The 24,716-nt window shown below is 43.2% G+C and overlaps 1 protein-coding gene across 4 annotated transcripts in view; it reads right to left on the bottom strand.

The window, feature by feature from the left end:
• Nucleotides 1-6,383: 6,383 nt before the first annotated feature.
• Nucleotides 6,384-24,716, bottom strand: part of NCALD (neurocalcin delta) — a 54,478-nt gene continuing 36,145 nt past the window's right edge. Inside the window, exons 2-6 of one of the 4 annotated variants that reach the window (XR_001921357.3) lie at nt 20,202-20,598; nt 13,398-13,503; nt 13,043-13,162; nt 10,977-11,033; nt 6,384-10,872 (exon numbers count right to left, since the gene is read on the bottom strand). Coding sequence is in view for 2 of the 4 variants with exons in the window: in XM_018077936.3 (XP_017933425.1) it covers nt 13,065-13,162; nt 13,398-13,503; nt 20,202-20,579 (582 nt within the window). In the remaining 2 variants the exon portion in view is untranslated. Of the gene's footprint in view, nt 13,163-13,397; nt 13,504-20,201; nt 20,599-24,716 lie in introns of all 4 variants that reach the window. The other 3 variants (XR_001921355.3, XM_018077936.3, XM_008924027.4) reach the window with 3 other exon arrangements.

Genomic DNA, 24,716 nt, shown 5'->3' with positions numbered 1-24,716 from the left:
CAATGAAGCTTTGTGGATGTACAGTCATATCTTCACAAGACATTTTGGAGGATTTTTACCACTGAATGTAAACTACGAAGAAAAGAATGTTTTCTTCCTCTGTGTCCTCTCTCATGAAGTTTTTAGTCAATGGAATTCAGAGATCAAATATCTTTCCTATATATATTCCTCTTTCATTCTATGGATTGTTTAAATGTTGTAAATTAATTCAAACGATTAGTAAAATCTAAACTCTCTAGCTGTCAGAGATGCTGTATATTGATTGAAATGGAACTGGAAAGGAGTATCTTATGACTTTTAAAATGTAAAGCTTATTAAATGTTTATATGCTCTTCCATTTCCTATTGAGACAAGATACAAACAAGAATGTTTGTGCCAAAGATTGTGACAAGCCGTCTTACTGGCAAACAAGGAAACTTTATGTATAAATAGTGTGCTTTTATATTAAGAATATAGCTCATGTAACTTAATAGTGTTGCAACTGGGAGAGGGGTTTGATAAACTGTAAATACAGTTATTTTATTTTTTGTACATTTTTAAGAAGGAAAAAATAAATATTCCTATGTATGAGATAATATTTCTGTTGCTGTGGTGTGTGTTACTACATCTGTTCAGGAGAGATAGTATCAGTATGTACAAATACCTGAAGTGAAGTGCAGAGAGGATGGAGTCAGGCTCTTCTCAGTGGTGCCCAGTGACAGGACCAGAGGCAATAAACACTGACTGAAACACAGGAGGTTCCCTCTGAAGTCAGGAAGCAGTTTTTTACTGTGAGTGTAACCAAGCACTTGAATAGGTTGCCCAGAGAGGTTGTGGAGTCTCTATCCCTGAAGATATTTAAAAGCTGCCTTGACACGGTCCTGGACAACAAACCCTCACTTGCCCTGCTTGAGCAGAGGGGTTGAATCAGATGAACTGTGGAGGCCCCTTCCAACCCCAGCTGTTCCATGATTCTGTGACAACTTGGACTGTCCTGGGAACCTGGCTGGAAGCACTGGTACTATCATCTTTGTGGCTCCAAGGCACCTGGAATGAGTTCCTTACCTGCATCTGCTCCTGCTGTGCCCTGGGTGCTCAAAGCACTGAAGCATACCTGGCTATGCATCTTCCAGTAAAACATTTTCATCAACCATTTTATTCTTCACCGGTTGACTTTGGCTTTTCAAACAAGAATCCAGGAGGTGAGAACATCTAAGTGAGACATTGCTTGGGAAAGCATATGCCTCAGCAAAGGAAAACTCCCTAGGCAGTAGCAGGGGAGCCCTGTCTTACAGTGGGGTGGAGGAGTTCAGTGCTCTGTATGGCTTAGGGTGAGCCAGGACCAGCTCCCACGGGGCTCTTTAGGGTAATCATGTTTCCTGGACAATGCCTGTGGTAGATGTTTAAATATGTTTTATAGGAAGTAATTTTACTGAGTGGCTCTTAAGATGTGAATGCTTTGAAGCTGAGTGGTTGGCAGTACTGCATCTGTGAGGCCATGGAGGAGTGTCAGCTGACGGGAACTGCTGCACCCACTGCATGCTCAAAGGCCCGATTGTTTCTGGCATGGCTGAGCCAGGGTTTAGCAGGGTGACTCACAAGGTCTTTAATAACTGACCCTCTCCTAGGAGTGGGGAGCAAAACACCCCTCCTCTAACTCCTGATTGAAACTTTAGGGGACTCACTGCAGCAGCAAAGCTGTGGTTTTTGGCACCTTCCCTATCTCTTGGCTCAATTCGAGCTGCCAAAAACAGTGATAGGATCTGGAGCATGCTATTTCCCAGATGGGGCCAGATCCAGGGCTAACAAGCTGATGAGACACAGGGTCTCAGATTCTCTCCTCCCTGAGGCACTCGGAGGTCCAGTCCCGGACTATGGGGGTGCAACATGCTCCAGTGCCCTGTGGTGGCCATGACCGGGAGTCAGGCTCTGTCCTGGGACAGAAGCCTTGGGCTTTGCACAATGAGATGCACAGGCCAGCAAAGGTGGTAAAGTGAAGGATTTTAGCGTCCCTGAGCAAATAAATACTTTCATACACCCCAGCCTTTTTATGCTAAATGGTATTAGGGCCCTAATGGGAGAGTGAGGAGAACGTATATCACAGGGAGTTTGGCACACTGGAAGTTTGTGCAGTAAAGGTGGTTTGAAGTTGCACTGAGCACAGGGAGTACCTGGACACTGTAACTGATGCTCCTTCCAGGCTCCAGCCTGTCTCAAGCTTATATTAATGTGCAGTTCCACAAATAGGCTATTTTTAATCTCAAGAGGAAATAGGCACTGGTTTCTGTTACCTTCCCGTGGGATTTAAACTACTTTTAGGACTCTGGTGCTAATCCCAGCTCCAAATTTGGCCTAGGTAAAAGTTTGTGGAGTTTAAGAAACATGCACATGAGCCAGCCCCCTCCAGAGCCTGTCTGAGGCTGGCAGGAGTCCCTGCTGTGACAAGCTCTGCTGCTGCCTCATGAGCCACATCTCAGAGCAACTAACCACAGCTACCACCTTGCCAGCCCATGCTCCCTTGCCACATCCTGCCCCCCGATGGTGTGCTAGTCCTTAGGGTAAAAAAACCCACCCTAAACCTGGAGAGGGATTTATCTGTGGCAGGGAAAGTTGCTGTCAGTTAGCTAAGCTGGTCTTTCCAGCTCCAGAGGACGAGAGCTCTCAGCCTTATGCTGTCCTTCCTTTGCTTTTGTAATCCACTCCGTGCTACCCTACTCTGTGCCCAGCTGCTGGCTTTAGCTGCTGGAGGAAAAACCGTGTTAGCAGTGGAGAGCCCAGCCGGCTGCAACGTGCCGGCACAGTGCCCGTGCACCGCTTAAGCCCTGGCTAAGCCCTCCAAATTGGCTTTCACAGCTGCTGACCCTTTGCCCATGGCAGTGAGTGGAACAGGAGCTGTGAAGACAGCAGGCAAAGGCTTCTCTGAGGTTTTCTCAGTAGACCACAGGGCTACGTGAGACTTTAAGGCTCCAGCATGAAGGCAGTAACAGCGCGTGGCACACCATAGCTAGCTGCAGCAGAATGTTTATTAGTAGGAAAGAACATTTAGGGGATTTCAGTAGGTCAATTTGTTTGAACTGTCAGTATCCACCATACATTGGTTTTCATCAAGATTGTTCAAGGTTACATATTTATATAAGAAAACAATAATTCATATTTAGGTGCAATCAGTAATTCCAGTATGAAAAAGCACCGTGTCACAAAACAGTTTACAATACAAAAGTCTTCAAAATCTAACATTTAAAAACAATATATTTGTTCAACAGTAATAACAATACAGTAAAAAAATTCTTATTTCCCTTCAAACAATACTGCTTATATATTTTGGCACTGAAAAAGAAACTATCACAAATGCACCTTTTTAACCACACAATGCTTTTTTGTGAGTGTCTATATAACAAGGAAAAACATGCTTTTGAAGTCAGTCATTTTGCCAGGTGCAGTTTGAACTGCTTTCTCCATTAAAAAGAAAAAAACAAACTAATAGAAAAATAACTCCTAAGCTGCAGCATGTCTTGACTTTTGGCCCAGGACACAATCTGGAGAAGTGTCTCTCAGACTCAGTCCATCTAGTAAATCAGCCCTGCCGGAAAGGCTGGATTCAAGCCCCATTTCCTTCTCCAAATCTGACAAGAAATATAGACCTAAGCCCCCCAAGGGGTCCTGTCTTTTAGGGACTGACCCCAAATTCTTGTTATATTAAGCACCCCAATAAGATTCTGACCTTAAAATTGCTGTTCAGGCTCTTCTTTTCCTTAATTGCTTGATTTCCCCAAATTTTAGTTAATTAATTTTAAAGTCACTTGCACAAATGGTCTCATAATGTGAGCCCATGGGTTTTGTCCTGGTATAGCCAGCAATTCCAAGGAAAAACGGATGTGCATGTGCATGAGCTGAGGGGGAAGGGAGCCTGATGCCAGCGGGGTGCCCTGGGTCAGGAGACATTCCTCCTAGGTCTCCTCCTGGGCCCAGGGCTGGCACACAGCATGGGAGGAGGAAGCTTGAATCTGAGAGAGTGTAAGACAGAAAACTAGACTTCTCAGGAAGAATTAGTTTCCACTCAAAACTGACCCCTACTAAAAGAAGAGCACAGGTGCTACGCGCCGGGTGAAACACCGGTGCCTGCGTGCAGCTATGATGGCCCCTGAAAAAGGCTGATTCTAGTGAACATGCAGTCGTTGGTGCTATCTCTAAAAGTTGAACAATAAACAAACAAACAAAAAATTTAAATAGTTTTTACATCCTACATCAAAGATGCCACTACAAAAACACAATAGCATCACACATTAATTAGTACAGTCTTAAAAATGCAAACCAACGCTGGTAAGACTCCCATACATTCTGCATATCATATGTACAGAAGATAACAGCTTCTCGAGAGGAGGGGACAGTCATAGGGAGATAATCTTCTGTTTTCTGAGTATGTTGCATAATACAAATACATTATCAGCATAAGAAAACTTTAACGCTAAGGGTTCAAGAAAGATCCTAACTGGAAGCTAATAGCAGGGGGAACCGTGCACGTGCTGGGGGGCACAAAACATACACAACCCTCCACCAAATTCTGCGTCTTCTTCAGTGGCCTGATCATCTACTTCCATTTTACCAGGTAGGTTTAACATGTTGCTCTGCAGGCACAGAATCCCAAAGCATACAGCAGCACAGGGCCATATCCCCAAAAGCTGCCCCCGATATGCCTGAAGGCCGCTCACCTCTGCATGTCCTTTCATGGGCTTTGCCTGGCAAAGAACTAGCTGGAGACTTGGAATACCATCAGATAAGCTTACAACAGAACCAGGGGGGAAAATTAACACATCACGATACCTATAGGCAACTACACTCAGGACACTAGCAATTCTAGACAGCCATAAGAAAAATATGCAGACCAAATTAATTAAATTCATAGTTGTCCCTCTCCTTTCTGAGTGGTAAAAGTCTTCCTTAAGATATGTAGGTTTACTTACAAAGCATTCATCTAGAGAGGTATCTAATTTTGCCAAGACACAGGATATGCTGAACTCCATGCTGCTGCAGTTAGTCTGCCCATGGTAGATTATTTAAAGTTTCATTTGGTATCTCTATGCTGCAATGAGGCAACAGCCTGACGGAACAGAGATGAGAAAGCTCTCCCTGTGGAATGGTCATGGATTTAAATAGGAACTGTACACGTTGATCCATTCAGCTTTTGGCTGTGGTTTATCTCAAGTTATTAGTTTCTACAGCATCAAAAGTACCTGCCCAAATTTAAACAAATTGTTGTGGTTTAACCCCAGCTGGCAACTAAGTCCCACAGAGCCACTCCCTCCCTCCCAGTGGGATGGGGAAGAGAGTTGGAAGGGTAAAAGTGAGAAAACTCATGGGTTTTCTCAGTTTAAAGACGCTTTAATAGGGAAAGCAAAAGCCCCATGCACAAACAAAGCAAAACAAGGTATTCACTCCCCAGTTCCCATGGGCAGGAAGGTGTTCAACCATCCCCAGGAAAGCAGGGCTCCATCATGCATAATGGTGACTTGGAAAGACAAATGCCATCAGTCTGAATGTCCCTCTTTTCCTCCTTCTTCCCCCTCACATCTTTGCTTACTGACTGAGACACCATATGGTCTGGGATATCCCTGGGTCTTTTGGGGTCAGCTGTCCCAGCTGAGTTCCCTCCCACCTCCTTGTGCATCCCCAGCCCCCTTGCTAATGGAGTGGGGTGAGAAGCACAAAAGTCCTTGACACTGCTCCACTGGAATGAAAACATCCCCCTGTTATTAACATTGTTTCCTGCACAAATCCAAAGCTTAGCCCCATTCTAGCTACTGTGAGGAAAACTAACTCTACCACAGCCAAAGCCAGAACACAAATGTGTAACTATTTACTTTTGCATCCATCATGACATTCACTCGTCAATATTTAAAAATCAAAAGATATGAAGTACTTCTGTCAGAAGAGGAAAATATTGGTCACTTTGGGTTCAAGTGTGAAATAGAGCTGCATATACAAATATTAACTACAAAACTGCTTGGATGGAATTGAAGTGAGCAATTGGAAGAGATAAACATATTGACATGCAGCTCTGTTTCCTTGCAACAAGTGTGCAGACAAAAATAACCCCTAACGTAATTAAGCACTTCACTTTTACCAGGTACCGTGAGCCCACCTTGGTAGTAATAGCTCAGACAGCCCTGCTCTTGGAATCATTGGGACTTTTGCATAAGAGCTGAAGGACCAGTGGGGCTAAATATAAAAGGATCCAAGATAATGAAATACATCACAAACACACCTCAAATGCATATAAGAAAATTAAGCACAAAATACCAAAGAAATATGATCTTGTAGAGTATTTGTATGACTAACATGGAGCACGATGTCTTCAGTAATGTTCCTTAGATCCTTATCAGATTAAAACCCTGGTTTTGTTTTTCCTTTTTCTTACAGATACTAATAAAAAAATATTTGGTTGCCCTGGAAATGGGAACAAGATAATGACAGGAAATAAAAAAGTGATGGTGGCAAGTAGCTGCAAGTTCTCCCCCAAACAACCACATTGGACTCATTAATCTTCCCTCTGAGTGCAGCCAATGAGCAGCACAAATGAAGTTTAGAATCTAAGAGGATTTTCTCAGGTGGGTTTACTAATCACCATCATCCCATCATCCTGTTTGGTGGGGAAACATGAGGCCAACCCTGAAACCCGTGTCCCCAGGGAGGAGAAACGCAGAGGTCACACCCTCAACACATGTTTTTGACAGATGGCAAGAAGAGTTTCTGGATGATATTACTATGCCAGAATTATCTCTTGATCCACAGCATCTGGGAGCTCCAGGAAGGATTGGGGCACTACACACTGAATGGTGATGCATAGGAGAATGCTGCTCCGGCCTGGAAGAAACCATGGGAGCAGAGAATGAGCACCAGTCAGGTTCAGTCTGCTGTGCCTCAACAAACACATACTGATAATGAAAAACATGTTGTTCCAGTGTGCTCTTGAAATGTTTAATACTGCTGTTACTTAATAATGAGAAGTAAATAGCATAGTTGGCAAGGTACACACAGGTGGTTCAAAGGCTGGAAACCAAATCAGAAGCTGTTCCTTCTAAGTGCATCAAACTTGGCTCCTCCAGATGTCAAGGGCTGGTGTTTGTTCATACAGAAGCTAGGGATGGCAACTGGGAGGTGGGTGCAAAAACTCGGAGAGCTGGACACCCTGAGTGCATGCCCTGGGAAGGTGAGAACATCTTTGGTATAAGGTCAGAGCAAGAGGAGAAGATCTAAAACATGTCTCAGCTGCACAGTAAGTGAACACTAGGGAGAGGATGGCTGTTGTGTGCTTTGAAATCTAGGAAGCCCTCAGCAGGCCTAATAAGCCCCGATGACCATCTCTGTGGCAGGACCCAGAGTCCCCACTCTGAGCACATGGTGACATGGGGATGAAGCAGTCCAGGAGGGCCCATGGACTGGGCTGGTGCAGAGGAGCTATTCTGTGCTGACTACTGCCAAGAGGATTTCACCTTGCAAATTCAAACGCAGGGCTAAAGGCAGTGATGTCTTTTATAGTTTTTGTAGTCTTTATGTAGTCTTTTTGCATTGTTCACTATAACCCAAGCTTTTTGTCTTGCTTATTTTGCATTAATCAGTATTTTACATGTGATAGCTTAATCCCAACTATACATAAAAATAACATGACCTGTGGGAGCAATAAGGAAATCAAACCTGTATGTGGCAAGAAGCCCCTCATGCCTGGCCTTTCCAGCTGTTACTTGTTAAGAAATGGAAAATCCTCATCCCTGAAACAACTTCTCAGTATGGATGATTGGAAGAAACAGCAGCAAATGCTAGGCTGGAATAAGGGGTGCTGCTGACTGAGATTCCCATAGTAGACAGGGATTGTCTCTGCAAGGGGCAAGGATATTGACTTTACATCCAACTGTTTGTTCTACTGCTCTGAAGGCCACAGGCACCTAACAGCTTCTGCAGCCCCTCAGTGCTGGTCCTGGTTTCTAGTGTCACTGCTCTCCACGACAATTTACAATCCCTGTTGCTTTTTCCCCCCTGTGCTTAAAACACAGCCGTTCTCCCACCTTCCCCAGCCTGCAAAATAACACCTGGGCTTTGAGAGTCAATCAGAGCATTCTATTCTATCATGACTGGGAAGGAAACTCCTGCAGGCCATGTTTTGCCCTCAGTTACACTTAGGGAAAGCCCTATGTTCATCCTAGGAGCTGTTTGTTCAGCTCCTGCCAGGGCATAATGAACAGCTCTGCTGTTTGTATGTAAGGAAGAGCAGAGTTATTCTACTCCTGCAGATGCATGTTCACACTGGAGGTATTTTAGAGTGTATTTTGTCAGTGCCTATGATGGAATAAGCAGCAACAGAGTTGCTCAGATAGAAGGTGCTATTTTTTGTCTAGCCCTATCTCAGAGCACATCACACCACGAGTTTGATGTATCACTGCCTTGCATCTTATCTGCCTACTGCACAGTCAGTGGAAAACTCTGCATGCAGTCCTGAGCACTGCTCAGCTGCCTGATGTTTACCAAGTTTCTCCAAATTTCGAAGCACAAGTTCTGCCTGTGATACCAACGAAACAAACTTCCCCCACTTTAAGACTCCTACATGAGATCCTGCTCAGTAAGACACAGAGCAAAGAATGCATCCAAATGCTTGTGTGAAGGGTAGGTGAAATATTCTTCTCCACCGGTCTTGCACCAAGTGCCTTGCCAGGAAACAGGGAGCACCATGAGAGAGACAAAAGGAGGTGCTGGTGTAGTGGGTGTTCAGGAAGACTTGTCCAGCCCTCCTCCCCTCTGATCATTTCACTTGGCACTTGTACACTAAGCTTCAAAAGGAAACTCTTTTGAAGGATGCTTCCTTGATTCTGACATGCTATATTGCTATCATGTTGCATCTTCACCACTGGTGCTAAGAGAAAAAAGACAGTTTTAAAAGAAGGAGGCACCTCAGCTCAGGGCATTTGTTCAGAGGCAGGAGATTCCCTTCTCACTGCCACGTGCCTCTAGGGACCTGCCAGTTGTCACCGTGTTCCCTAGTTCACATGTACTGAGACGTATGGCCAAGGCCATCTTCTCATCTCGGTTTAGTCTGCAGATTAGAGCTTAACATCAAGTTACCACCGTTCACCAAGTTTCCATGAGTCAGCTGAGATGAGGTTCTGCCCACAGCAAATGAAAGGTAATGTGACTTAACCTGGTCTGCAGTGAAAGAAAATTAAGCTAAGCCGCATTATTGCACTTTTGCCATCAGTGAAGAGAGCACATGCTGAAAAGTCCTGGGGCTCAGCCCCCAGGGGGAGTGTTTAAATCGTGTGTGACCACCTCTTATGCTGGTGTGCCATACTGCTGCACACAGACCTCACCCAGTTACAGAATTTGCACACTTCTGGCTTACTGTTTTAAGCAGCAAAAAATGTGGAGGTCTTATAGCACAGAACAACAAAGGACAAAATGCTCCAGCAATAAGAAAAATTCTATAAGCTCCTAAGAACAGTAAGAGGAACAGCACAGATCTGGGTACCTCAGGAACATCCATGGCTGTGGACTGACAGGGCTTCAAATAATGTTGAAACAAAAATATTTCTTCAGTCCCTCTCAAACTGTAAGTGCTCACAGAAACACGTGTGTTGGTTTTACAAGGGTAAACCAACCCTTTTCCCTTCCCAAAGCATCCTAAAACAAAGACAGTCTGCTGCAAAATTCACAAGCCATAGTCCTCACTTCATATCTTCTGGCACAGAGTTTGGCAAGCTAACTGGGAACACTGGATAAATGGGACCGGCATTTTCCACGGGTTCAGTCTACATATGGGATGTACTTGTTAATTCTTTTGGACAACATGTGAGTGAAGGTTGCCTCTTGCATGTGCAACTAAAACTGGAGAATGCATCTACAAAATAGAGAGGTGATATGAAACACTATGTGCTGTCTGCCATCCTTCCTATATGAAGACAGTGCTAAAGGATCAGTTAAAAGTGTCTGACTTGCTGTGCTATTTTATGCAGGATATGCCACTTTGCCTTCAAAAGCTTTATGAAGGCAGTTATGATTGCAGATGCAAATGGCAGCAAAGCAGAAATTTCCAGTCTGAGGCACAGCACACCACTGCAGTCCTGCTGATTTGAGGTCTGTGGATGCTCCTATCACAGTTCCAGCTATGGATCACTCTTTAAGTACATGTAGAAGCAGAGAAAGGAAGAGATAGTTAATAATTTAAAACAATACCAACCAGTGGTAGTCAGGTAGAAGAATAACCTTAATTCACTCTGCAAATATTTATACAATACTCTTATCTCCAGCTATGTTCTCTGCAGCTGTAGCCTAATTCTTATAGTTTCAAATTTTGTGAACTGTGGGAAGAGTTACATCTCCACTGGCCTGGGGTCATAGTGCAGGTCGTATTTTCAAACACATGTTGCATGGTAGTAACATATGAAATGATCCTGGCCCCAGAACTCCAAAACTTCTGAGCAAAAACAAACAGAGAGATTAGGTTCTGGGTTGGAAATATCCTGTAAAATGAAAAAGAGGTGGAATACCTTCGCTTAAATGAAAGGCAATGTTTTAAAAGTTTCAGTCACATGCAACTGCTTTCATAGCATTAAGAAGAAGATGGAACCGTAGAAGGTATCCGAGTTCACCTTCAGTAAATGCCAGCTTCCATAGGTCTGGGCTGCTTTGGACGTGGGTGCCTGCACTGAGCCGGGAGGTTAGAAGTTCAGCAGAGATCCTCTGGTGTCACCTTGTCCTGCTGCCCACACTGGAGTGGTGATGGAGCGCCCCAGGAGCAGCTGAGGTGGCGGGACTCGCCATTCCCGTCTGGAAGAGGGGGGTGTTGATCAGTGCATGCCCACTGACCTTCTTGCAGCAATCCCCAGCAGTCTGGCCAAGTTTCTCCTTCTGAAAAACAACCCTCAAAGCACTCAAGGGGGAACATAACTTTTACTATCCATGAGGTGATGGATATGGGAGAGAGGGCCTCTCCAGATAAAGCAGAAAATTACCTTGAAGAAAGTAGGCATAGGCTCTCCTTTGAAGGGTTAGATTTGTGCACAGGATGTCTAATGAAGTTTTGGGAGAAAGAGATAGGGAACATTTCCATCAGCCATAAGAATTGGTGCAAAACTTGTCACTGATGCTCATAACAGCTGAAAGCACTGGGTATTAAAATCTGTTTGCATCTGTGTTTGGGCCTCTTTTGCTTTCTCATTTTCCCCCACTCATCTCTGCTCAGTATTTTGATTAATGTGAGGGGAATATATCATCAACCAGATTTCTGTGATTGTTTGAGATAAAGGTGTGTTCTTGAAGACATTTATTGAGTGTAATTAGCCACTCATAATAATTTTAGTACAACCAATTAACAATGTTATTTTCAATTTATTTTTATTGTCTTTTAACATGCTTTGCACTTCACACCTGGCAAAGCAAAGGTATGAAAAAATCAAGTCTAGGACTGTTTCCGTCAGTTATTGTACATGCTAGCTAGTGTTCCACATAAAATTATTCATAACTACTTATTCATGACTTCTAATTAGTACTTAGCTAATCATCATCTGTAAAGCAGACTTATTTTACTTAGTTTATTTTAAATTAAGGCTACTGGGGATTAGCAACTACAAGGTCACTTGACAAAATGCCAACCTTTCCTGTCAGACAAAGGTTACTCTAACGAGCTCATGAATTCCCAACACTGTGTGCTGCCTGCATCGATACCTCTCCAACAGGATCACAGAGCAGACTTTAGCCAATGATTGGTTAATGCCAATTTACTCAGCATAATGCCTCCCGTTGCTAAAGCTTTTCCATTGCAACAGTGATTGTAAAGTCCCTAAGAAATCCCACATACGTGTACCAGCCTTGCATACAGCAACTTTGACCAAAGGAAGTTTTTCAGCAGCAAATTTCAGAACTCCTGCATCTAGGCGAAAAGATAAACATTCAACATTTCTCTCAAGAGCTGATCTTTTTTTGTTTTAATTTTTATATATATAAATATATCATAAAGCGTACCATTTCCTCATTTCAGTACAGATTTTTTGAACTTTACTAAAATAAATGAAATATAAATGCTACAATTTTATGTTTAAAACAAGTTTTGATGAGAGCCTCTCCCTAAGAGCAGGCCCAGAAACTCTGTTAGCTATGTGGAGAGAGACAAAAACACCTCCAAAAATTTCCTCCTATGCAAGAGCATTCAGAATAGCAGATGTGCCTCAGCTGGAGATGCTTGCAGGTGTCCGTGAGTTCCTCACATGAATGCCCACTCTCCTTAGTAGCAACTGCTTTATTACTAACCTAAAAATTTCACATTCAACATGTATCTCCCTTAAATTCATTGTCAAGACCCAGTTTTTCATATCTGTGTCTGCCTTTGCTGATCCCAAACGGCAAGAGGTATTGTCAGTTGTGGATTTGGAGATCAGGATTGCAAATTGCTGAATTTTCAGATAAAGCCATGTGAATTCAACCACTGTAAACCTAGCAAAAAAAATGTCAACCTTTGTTTTGTCCCTTCTCCTTCATAACCTGGAAAATGTTCACATTGAAACAAGGAGGTATAGGAGTGGACAATATACCCCATACGTTTTGCACTTTTGTACTTTTTCTCAGTCCTGTCTGACGTTAACTGGTGCCTCCTGGACAAGTTTTAGCTGAATCCTACCCCACCTGTCACAACCCCTTTGGTTCAGCCTCTACAACACTTTTCAGGTCCTGCAGGTGAATACTTAACAACTAAAGCAGCAATCTAAAATCTGTCAGCGTGTCTTGCTGCCAAGGGTTTTGTTGTTGGTTTACTCTTCCTCAACGCATACTTTCCAAAACAGATACGTTAAAACGAACAAACAAAAAAACCAAAATGAAAATTTTAAAACAATGATAACACCACAATATCTGTTTAAAACAGTACTGCCCATGCCCTGGACAAATTGATAAGAGCAATTCAGCATTCTTATAATTAATCCACAACAAAAGAAGCTATAAGATGCCACAAATAAAGGCATAATTGGCCATACAGAGGCAACACTACCATGAATGTTGTTTGGCAAGGAAAAAAAAAAGCAGATACATAATTCATCCAAAGAATAGGTTCAGAACTGGCCGGCGCTGCTGGGATCACACTGCAGGAGACGGACTATGGATGGATCACTCTTGGCGCCTCGGATGAACTCTTCCAGAGAGAGCTTTCCTAGAAAAGAAATGAGTTTACTTAGCTCATGCCGTGGGTCACAGTACACCTGACAAGCCTCTGGACAAACATGGTGTAAGGACGCTGAGGGAGCCCAAGGAAAATCCCTGGGAAAGCAACCCTGCAAGGCAAAGTCCTGCCTGGCTGCACTCTGCTGGCCTTGTATGGTGGTGGCTTTGCGGGGTCACCCCGTGTGGGCGGGACACCCCACCCACCCCACCAGAAGGGTGCCTACCGTCACGGTTGGTGTCCATCTGACGGAAGATCTTCTCTGTCCTCTTCTCTGGTGTTGACTCATCTTCTGGCATCTTCATTACAGACGAAACCATCTTATAGATTGCCTGTGTGATAGACAGGAGCAAAGAGCTGGTAAGAAACACATTATCTCAGTGCAAGGATATGATTACAGATGCAGGCAGAAAATATCCTGGGAACATCAGCTGGAACCTGCTCTGGGATGCTGGAGGGCGTTGGGTGGCACCAGTACATGCAGCTTCCCTCTTCAGTGGGGCACATTTATCAAACAGTGTGTTTCTTCATTTAGTCACAGTTGAACACCATCTGGGTTTGGACTGAGGTTACATTTTTCCTTATTAAGACAGTCTTTGGATGAATTTATCATTTGTGCAGCATGTTAGGCATTGGCAGCTCCCAGAGCCTGGGGGAATGGTAAGACCACCAAGGTCTTGTTCCGTGCTGTGGTGTGTCTCTGTGCTTTGGCCTCCCAGGTTCCATACTCACTACACCTGTCTCCTCACCCCACCTTTGCTTCTCCCCCATCTCCTTTCTCTCCCTCCCTGGTCAGCATCCTGTCCTGTGGCAGAGAGGTCAGTGACTCACTCCCTGCATTTGCTGTGTCTCACAGATAACAAAGACTGGACCATCAAGGAGCTGGCCTTTTCCTTAGGGGTTGGTGTGCGTACACAACTCAAAAATCCCACTTACAATTCATTCTGGTCTCACTTGAACTACCCATAGCTATTCTCTGCACAGACAAATACATTAGTCATGTTTGGTACTAGCTCCCCTGAAAGAGAGGCAATTTAATTTTAAAACAAGGATGAAGACCTGTCTCTGAAGTGCTTATCCAAACCTTGCCTGCAAACATGAGCACGCAGCACCAATAAACAAGTGGGTTTTGTGTTCAGGTATCTTTGCAGTGCTGCAACTAGGAGAACAGCAGCACCCAGACAGCTTCAGGGTGGTGGCCTTGGGTGATCCTCCTGGCCTTTTGGAGGGGCATCTCAGCCCAAGGCAGCATTGTGCCTGTCTAACCAGCTCCTTCTGCTTCCCATTGCAGCTCATTGGTGCTGCACCAGGCATCGCCTTGCCCTGCAGCCTTGTAGATGTGGATCACTTTCACCCACAGAGTCAAATGCTTGTTTTCACCCAATATGCTTTCTCCAGTGGTCAGTTAATAAGTTGGTGAAGATGTGATTGCTTTAGTTATTTGTTATCTCCTTCCTCCTGCTCTGGGAGGGAGGTCCTTGGCGCAAGCCCCAGATTGCTCACTGGGTCACCCCTCTCCCCTTTTCCCCTTCGTGAAGGCACTCTGCCTAGCAGCTCACATCATCTGGCCCAGGATCCCCAAGGATTGGCTCCAGGAATGTAATAGCAGAGGTGGAGGATACAGCTAAGCAGCACAGACATTTTACACTCAGACTAGGTAGCACTCACTTCCTTGGCATTCTTGCTGGCTTCTCCTCTGCCAACAGCTCACCTTTCACATCTCCTGGCCCTTAAATAATTTCAAGACTTATGCCCTAAGAAAGGCATTTGTCTTTTTAATTAATTATCCCTCACTTATGCTCAGCATAATCAAACATCTGCTCCCCCAGTTATGCCACCAAGACTGTGGCTGTGGATTTTCAGGTCTGCCCTCCGGTTAGTCTGTAACACAGGACTCAAACAGAGGAATAGAGGTGAACATTTCAGCATGAACAGCTGCTGGTTGAATGGAAGTGTGGTGGACACCCTTTTAATCATCATCATCATGATTTGCATGGCAGGAGTGCCCAAAGACTCCCAAGGGAATTAGGGTTCCAGAGTATTGGGCAGAGCCTCAGAACAGGCAGGGATGCAGTCCACACAACCAAGATACTCTGATACCAGGAGAACAGAAGAAATGGCGAACATGAAAGCACATAAATATAGGGATGAGGGAGCTGGGGGAAGGAGGTAACAGGGGAAGAAAAAAAAGGAGAGGGTGGACATTAAGAATTTACACCTTCCTCACCCTCATCAGCATGCAAGGCTTGCAAGGTCAGAGCAGAGATGAGGCTTATAAATCTGCCAGTGTTTAAGCATCTGAAGCGGTCTGGCTTTTGTCTGGGGTAGGAAGAGAGGTGGAGGGGTCATTCTCTCACTCTGAGTGAGAGCACAGCAAAGCAGAGAATCTGTATTGAAAGTGTGGGAGGAATGCGCCAGCCTGGGACTGCAGGGGTGTTTACCCTGATCAAAGTAACCATAGTAAGAATATGCAGATTTTTAGGACAAAAAAAAGTGCTTCAGGATGACTTCATCCTACAGGGTCCTTTTCACAGAGGCGTGTGAAGGGAATAACAGATGAGATATTCTAGGAAAGCCAGATGGGAATAACATAGTAAGCATTCCTTTCATGCTGAAAATGGTTACTCTGGACAAATTCTTATGTCCTTACTCAGAACTTTAGTGGGAAATTTTCCCAAAATAAAAGCCAGTTAAAGCTGATTAGGAATCTTGAGACTTGCCCCATATTAATTCAATGCAGCTACACAGAGCTTTTTATTTTATGTTTGAAAGAGCAAGCTCTGAAAGGAAGTAGGTTTCATGCAATAATTACGTGGAGTTGGGCTGTACTAACCCTGAGCTGGGACCTGGGACTGAAAGGCTGCAGGAACTCCATCCCACATGGAGTGTGACTCCTCAGCTTCCCAGTACCTGGGCTGAAAACCACTAGTGGCACTCAACTGGAAAAAGTTTGGAGGTTGCTGTATATCAGCAGCCTCCTGAGTCAGGGCAGCTTTCTCAGGTGAACTTCTGTCAGGAGCGCTCCTTACAGCTCCCTGGCACCCCTGAATGCCACCAAGAAGTTGTGTCTCCAGAATCCTGTGTACATCACTAGAGCAAGCACAGGTTCCAGCTTCATTTGCTGCCCTGTTGAACTCTCCCCTTTGATTTTCCAGCTGCATGTGGATGAGCAGCAGTGGGTGATTTAGGGCAAATCTCATCCCCTTTGCCTATACACACCAGTTTTGCTCCCAGTCGCTGGCTGCCACTGCTGCACTCAGGCCAGGAGCCTTGGTGAGGGCTGCATTTCCCTGTGTACTTGGCAAACTGTCAAAAACCTCCTTACGGTGATGGCAGCAATGACAATATGAATTTTCAATCGATCCTTTTTACTCTGTTGAAATAAATTTTGACAGCTAAAAGTCTCATGAGGTGAATAATCAGCCTGAAAAAAATTGCTTTCCTCTCAATCTCATGGGGATTTTTGACACTGTCTTTACAGAGCCATATTAGCTTCTGCTTCTTCCCATACCAGCTTCTGTTTCTTCCTGGCTTTCAAATAAGCTAGCCTAGCAAGTGAAACGTGTGTGCTCTGTTTTTATTAAACTGAAAGTGTTATTCTTGTCTCTCTGCTCTGTATTCTTAAGATGGCTTTTGACTCCATACAGTGAAAAAATGTATCCTTAGAAAAAGGTTTCCATCTCTTATTTGAACTCTTATTTTAAGAGACTGTAGCCAAATATGTCCTGTTTCAGCGAGGGGAACAAACACAAATCTTCTAGCTGGTTTGCAGCTATTTTTGAGTAGACTGGGCTATTTAGATTATAGGTAAACATATGGGAGACATGAAAAGCCTAAGACATGAATTTAAGAGGAACTGTGGCAAGGTCTGTCAAGAGGGCAGGCTATGAAGCATCTTCCCACAGTACTCTGCAGATGTGCTGTGCCTGGTAAGTGTATCAGTATCCCATGGACCTTCTTTCTTTAGGCTCTACCACCATCAACCCACCACTAAAGTCCTTCAAGTTATATAAACCTCCAGACTGTGCAGTTGGCTTCTCATGGGTCTCTAGGCAGGGCTTTTTGGAGGGATGCTCCTGGGCAGGTGTGGTGAGTCAGCACTGGGCTATGCCTACATGGTTAACAGCACTATGGTAAATGGAGCTTAAAGGAATGCAGGTGCTTTGCTATGCAGCACATCACTTTGCAAAGAAAACAGGCTTCAAAGAGCTGTTATGGACCATTCACCACCTCCTGTGGGGCATCTTAACCAGTAGTTCTGCTGTTTCAGTGCTGCTGCTGCTACCACTGTTACCTCAAGCTCCTTACTGCAACACTGAGCAAGAGTGCAATGCCTGCATTGCATTAGATTAGACCAGAGCAATGGAAGAGAAATGCAAAGAACCTTCGGCATAACAGTGAAAATCACTGAGAGAGGGCTTTCAAAGCACAAAGAAAAGTAGACTGAAAAAGAAAAGTGTGCCTTGCCCCTATATTATTTAAGATACAGTAATCCCACAGTAACAGGGACAGAATTTTTCTGTGAAACTAAGATTTTTAGACTGATGGTGTTTCTTTTAGCATTCATTTTGGTGTATTGTCTTATGCAAAAATCCAGTGAAAACATAATCCTGCTCTATCAATATGCAAATTTATGCCAGATAAGGGATTTGTAATAGGTTCCTTTGAGACATATATCAGAGTTACAAGAGAGTTCTGGTTTTCACTATCAGATTGTGACAGCTTAAGGCCCCCAGGAAGACATGTGATACACAATCCTGTCATTCCATATTAAAAAATAATCATCTTTCATAAATGAAAGTGATAGTTGTTTGCTGGCTTTTTGTATCTAATCACTCTACATCAAAGGAACCTCTCAACAAAGCAAGAAAATATGCTCATCTACTTCAGTTTCAGATATCAGCTGAACACCATTCCAGAGACTATACAACAAATCCCACCCCACTGGGAGGAGCTGTGAGTGACCAGTGCAATACAGGGAGATCAATGCATCCAAAAAAACCTGAAAGAAGAGAATAGGGTCAGATCTACAAGCACACTGCCTCATGGGAAGCTCCATCACAGAAAGGGCAGCTTTCCTGACTGGAAAACTGCTGATATTCCATGGTATAGAAATAACTGTTGCTCAGGCTTATTAGGCTATTCACTTCCATAACTGCTTTTTGTGTGATCCCTCAAAATGAGGTGACATTATATGAGACAAAGCATCATGTGGTTGAGTTTCAGGTTCAATCTGAAAGGAGGAGAGAGCAAAACCTCCCAAGAAGTGCAGTGGAAGGTCTGGAGTGGCAAGCTGAGGGCTGCGCGCAGCCGAAGTGCTGCTTGGGGTTGGATACACACATCAATAGAATGTTGCCCTGTGCTGATCCCTAGGCTGCAATTTTGTTTGATGGCTGTAAAGGACACCGTTACGATTTGGTACCGACATGAATATGAAGAGAAGGCAGAGCATTTCAGCCTCTAAACATCCTGGCAAGCAGATCTGGGATAACTGGAAAAAGCTACCGGCTTTGCCTGTTCTTGTTTGGCTCACTACAGAAAATCCGGCCACCGATGCCTTCATTAAATTTGACATGAACAAATTTGTGGCCTTGTTGTCCCTGTTCGTAAATCCCCTGGCCTGGGGGGTTTGTGCTGCCTCTCAGCTCAGTGCCTTCCCGGGCTCCTTGACAGCAGCGAGGGGTCCTTCAGCACCCAGGGTGTCTCCTCCTCCTGAGGAGCAGACAGTCACTCGGGTTTGGCTCTTTGTATTTGCTATGTGCTATGTTAGTTCTTTTGGGGATTCTTTTTGTTTTCTCATGAGGAGAAATACAGCTAGAAAAACAATAATTGACAGGCTGTTTATCCTGCCTGGGGGAGAGGAAGATTTGTAAGGAACAGAGGATCTTCTAATGCAAATATTCCATGAGGTTTGTCATGGCACAGAGGCAGGGAGGTCTCTGGGTCTGAATGCAGTTCTGCTCCTCAACTCAGACACAGGAACATCAAACAGACTAAGTGAAAGACAACACAGCACCCCCAGATTTGCAGCTGAGCTTTGTATCTGGTCTTGCTGAAGCAGCGCAAGTGCTGCTATTGGCCACTGTTTGGAGGATGTGAGAAGAGCCCTGGTAGACAGGAGTACCACATATTAGGCTGCCTCCCTACATGCAGCTTGGCATCACAGCCAGAAATTTGTGTGCATTCCTTTCCCTTGATTTCCAGCACAAATATAAGTCTGAATAATACAGCACATTGTTAGCACATCAAAATTTCCACGGAAAGGATTTTGATAACAGCCTTTTTTTTTTTTTTAACAGTGCTGCATTATACAGATTCAAGCTGTGTAAATACACTACAACATCAAAAATGTTTAAAATGTTTCAGTAGAGTGATGTGCCTCAAGGGCAAAAACATGTTAGAGAAAGCCAAAGTGAGGTTGGACTCCTACTAACACCACAAGAAAACACAACCAAAGGGGCTGTGTGTGGATTCATCATCTACCCAGATAAGATTTATCTATACTGGCAACTAAATATGAAGACAGCTAGTACAATTCTGAGTACACAGACCTCACTGGAATTAGGCAGATAGACACCTTTAAAATATGTGAGCTGGTTCTTCATAATAACATCAGTAACAAATCAAAGGACATTTGTTTCTTATTGTGGAGGAAGCCTGCCTTCCTTAAAAGTATGCTGCCTGGTTGTTCTAATATACCTACTTTGTTCAACTGTAATTAATCATAATTAATTGATGGTGATTTCCCAGAGGAGAGAATCACATTTATCAGCAGGTTAGTTGCTGTGCTCCAGCCCAACAGAAATGCCCATGCAGCTTGTTGCTCAGGAAAAACTTGCAGTGGATATCAAATGCTGTAATTTGAATTGTGACACGATCTTTGCCAAATGAAATAGCATTTTATATCCAAGCAGCTATACAAGATCATAAACCAATGCTGCCATTTTTTAATTCTGTGTCTCATTGCAACATTGCTTCACAATTTGCTGGGAAGGAGAGAGGCCAAGGGGTGCCTCTGAGCAGCACATACCTGCACGATTTCCAGCATCTCTGACTTGCTGATGTAGCCATTCCCATCGAGGTCGTACATACTGAATGCCCACTTCAGCTTCTGCTCCAGTTTACCTCTTGAAGTTACACTCAAGGCTATGATGAATTCTCTGAAATCTATTGTTCCGTCTCCATTGGCGTCAAAAGTGCGGAATACATGTTCCGCAAACTTAGAAGCGTCCCCATAAGGGAAAAAGTTTCCATATATTTTTTTAAACTCCTCCATAGATAAATGTCCACTTGGACAGTCTCTCAAAAAGCCTTTGTACCACTCCTGGATCTCATGTTCTGTAAAGTCTGTACTTTCTAGCAAATCTTGCATGACTTCAGGACGTAGCTTGCTGTTTTGCTTTCCCATATTGGAGTTAAAATATTACCTGCAGAGCAAAAACAAATGCATATGAATTATTATTAAGACTGACTAGTTTGGAGGCTGTAGAAGAACAGTACACTCTATTCTGAGTTTTCTGATGACAGTTCACTCTTGGGAATCAATTAAAACTTTGGACAATGTCTACCACTATATATATATATATATACATATACTCTGAAAAATCAACAAGTCTAATCTACATGCTGATTACATAGTCTTGACAGTCTGGAGAACTGTGATTACACTGAATTTTTGCCATCCTACTTTGATGTTGAAAGCATGAGGCAAGCAATGGATGTTGCAAGGTACAGCTGACCAGTAGCTGGGTGTTGCAGCACACCCTCCATCCCAGTCACCCAACTGTGTCGAGGACCTGGAATAATGAGATACATTTTTTGTACCTCTGGTGGAAACCAGGCAGGTACAAAGGGCTATATTCCCTTGGTCTTGCTTCAAAATGGGATCAAAGTGCAACTGCAGTGTATGCTGAAACCAGGAGCTCCAAAGCCCTTCTAGATATATCTTTGTAGTCAAAATCAAACAGAGCAACCCAGAAATTGCTTCAGTTATTTGGCATGGACCAATTCCCATTTTACTTCAAAATGAAGATAAAATCTGAAGAGATTTTATCAATGGTGGATTCCCCTACCTCAAACTATTACTGTGTTTTTTAATTTTCCTTGTAACCAAAAATTGGATCTATTACTAAGTAATAGTAAAGCAGGTGGTCATAGCTGTTTGAAATAGACTCTTAAAAAAAAAAAAAGGAGGAAGAAAAAGTACCCAGACAACAAAATTGGAAATTTATTTCCCTTAAATTAACCATTGAGAAGTATTTATTGGATACAGGCTCTGTCAAATCATCTTAATTATATTTCATTTAAGGCAAGTTGCTACATATCACATTGTACAGCAGATTTACTAATGACTAATGCCTTTGCGTTTTAAGTTTTGGAGCCGGAGTATGTTGGCTTCAAATGGCAACATCAGTTTTACTGGAAGCTTACCATTATACCTGATTTGTGGGAAGCCATTCTCTATCGACAGAAACCTGCTTGAGAATTTGTCATGCAAGTGACAGTCACAACTGAGATCTGATATATGGGTAACTTAAGCAGAATTGCAAAATAATCTAAACAGGACTTTCGCACTGTTGTCAGAATGAAGTCTCTGGGCCAGAAATGTATTTATGAACAATGACTGGAGTGGCTGATAAGCATTCAATAATATGTCCTTTCTAAACAAAGGTATCACTTTTAAAAATTGAAGAAGAATAAAGTATCGATACACGTCACAAGCAGCTACTGAGAAATGTACCAGCATTTGAACCTAATCTACTGTTTGGCACTGGACAGATGAAATTGAGGCTAATTTTTTTCTGTGATGAGAAACTCCCTTTCTCCTGAAGGAATTTGAACTCCCCAAAGCAGCTAGAGGGCTGACGTCCTTATTTCCTGTGTTCTTGGACCAGAATGACCAAAAAGCTTTATTTCTCAAGGGGAAAACTATGGGATCCATCCTAGATCCACCTGTGCCTCCACAGGTTCCGCTGATGGCTGTCTGGTAACTAGATATCTAGTCTGGGAACTAGATGTCCTGTCTAAACTCATTGCCTACACAGTTCATGGAGAATGGGCTTCCCTGTTTACAGAGAGGAGGTTGGAAAGGGTGAAGAGTCCTGCCCGATGGGAGCTTCTTCATCTCCTCACCATTTCATGTCAGGAAATGACCTGGGTGACTTCCTTGATCCAAACAATATCTTTTCCTCCAAAGTGGCTCCAAAACACTTGAAAAGTGGAAGATACCACCTCAAAGGTAATTTTTTCTACTGCCTTTCCTTATTTTATCCTGATCAAAACACACCACTGTACAGTTTTTAAGTAATCCAAGCTCTTAATGCCCTGAAAATAGCATATAAGTCCCTATTTTATAAGCCCAGTCCAACAGCTGCCGAGGCAGCTGAAGGTTGCATGGCCTTCTGTGGGTGTTGGACAGGGCCCACAATAAACAACCTGGGAATTAGCTGAGCGAACAGATTACATTAGGGCAGCCAGAGGGCTTTATGTCAGGCAAAACAAAAAAACTGTCAGGGTCTGCCAGTGGGATGGAAAAGCAACTGGACAAGTGAGGTGGTTAGGCTTAGTTTAGAGTGGCACCAATTTAACACAAAAACCCCCAGTATAATCCCCAGAGTAGATGGCAGCTGCCCACAGCCCCAGTCGGCAGCTCTTCTGCAGCCTCAAGGGCAGTACAATTTCCAGACCACTAGAGTAGGAAGGGAAGACTCCTGACAAAGGTGCAAGTCAGCAGTGGTAGGAGTGAGCTGGCATTAGCCATATAATTCCCTCCTGCTTTTTAATGACTCAAACATTTGAAAATGGAAAACTCGACTTGCACATTTCCAGTCCAGAATCTTCTCAAAAGTAAAACAGTGAGGTAAGGTGCAGGCAGTGTTCTTCAAGAGGTAGCAAAAAAATATTTCAGCCTAAAAAATAATGCCTTTATAGCCACACAAGGTTGTAGGTGCAGCATATTTTTACCAAATAATAAAAAATACAGAAGAGAAGACGGCACTGCCTTGCAGAACATCACAACCAGAAAAATGTGTGTTCTCCAGGCAGAAAAGGACAGCTAACAACACCTGACTTGCCATCCAGGATTGAAATCCACAGCCACTGTGATGCCAGGTGACACAGTCAAAACCAGGAGCATTATTTATGAGTCCACTTGTGATGAATTTGTATCGTGTTCTTTGCCCTCGTTCCTTATTAATAGGTGGCATTCTAGGAACTGTCAAAATGGAATTTATTGTGCCCATTCTATCAACAACAGATCAAAATTCTTTTGCAGTCCAAGTACAGAAAATCCTTGAAGACACTTGAAGATCCTTATAATCGCTTCATAGACTGCTGCCTGACTCTTCAGGATAGATTAGATTATGGGCAGAGCACAGTGAGCTAAGAGAATGTCAGCTAACAATAACAGCAATAAATGCACAGAATGAAATAAAATTGAACCTGATTTTAGGCATTTTTCCCACTTTTTCACCTCTGTAGATCTATCAAATTTGTAATGTAGGACTAAATGTTAAAAATACAACAAGTAAATAGTGAACAGCAATCACAACATCAAATATTGACAATACTGAGAAATGGATGTCATAGGTATAAAAAACCGGCAAATTAAGCATTTAATAATTATGTTTAACTCCATTTCTACAATTTCTTCCTCTGATACAACAGTGTTAGACATAATATGAATGACTTGCTAGATATAACAATATATTAAAATATTAAGGTCCTAATTCTTAAGGCAATATTATTTAGTAAAAAGAATGTAACGTGTTTATGGCTTGAAGAGTTGATACCACTTCAGCCAATAACTACATAAGATCAGTAACTAAAGCATAACTGCTATGCAGTTGCTATGGAAAGAATCCCTGTTCACTGATTATGGTAGGTAATGTCATAGGCAATGCTCCTTAAAGGAAATACTTAGAGCTTGTTTTATTTAGGTCTAGATGAGGCGTTTTTAAGATGAAACTGAAGACAGAGCTGTTGGACAGACAACAGGCCTGTGACAATTCAGCACAGCCAGTGACACTGCACCGACTGGCTTTCCCTGCAGGGGAGTATGTTTTGTGCGGGCAGGACAGTGATGCTGTTAGAGCCTTCTCCTCAAACTGGGAGGACTGACTGGACTGAAAGGCAATGAACACCTCTTCCATCATGTGTCTCTTTGTCAGCAGCTTGCTGCTGCTCACAGAGTTGTTACCTCAATCTGAAACCCCAGGGTAAGACAAACTTATTGTCTGCTTAAGCAACATCCTCACAGGAGCTGAGAAGCTGCAGCAGCCACAAGCACGCAGCTCTTGAATTGCTGCATGAACGCAATGCAAGAATCTAAACACATTTCCTTAAAAGAAATAATTTTTTTTTGTTGAAGGTTTGCTATAATACGCAACTTCTGGGAACACATTTCTAACAGTGCTTTTGCCCTTGAAACTTGACAACCATCATATAAAGAAAACACTACGTATTCTTTTCCTTGATCCAGCTCAGTCTGCCAAAGACAAGAGGACATCTTAATTTTCATTTAGGCTTAAATCTGAGGGGAAGTCCA

The sequence above is a fragment of the Manacus vitellinus genome, unplaced genomic scaffold (assembly GCF_001715985.3).
Source record: "Manacus vitellinus isolate BGI_N305 unplaced genomic scaffold, ASM171598v3 scaffold_1_pilon, whole genome shotgun sequence".
In the NCBI taxonomy this organism is placed as follows: domain Eukaryota; kingdom Metazoa; phylum Chordata; class Aves; order Passeriformes; family Pipridae; genus Manacus; species Manacus vitellinus.
This window is presented reverse-complemented; position numbering and strand designations above follow the sequence as displayed.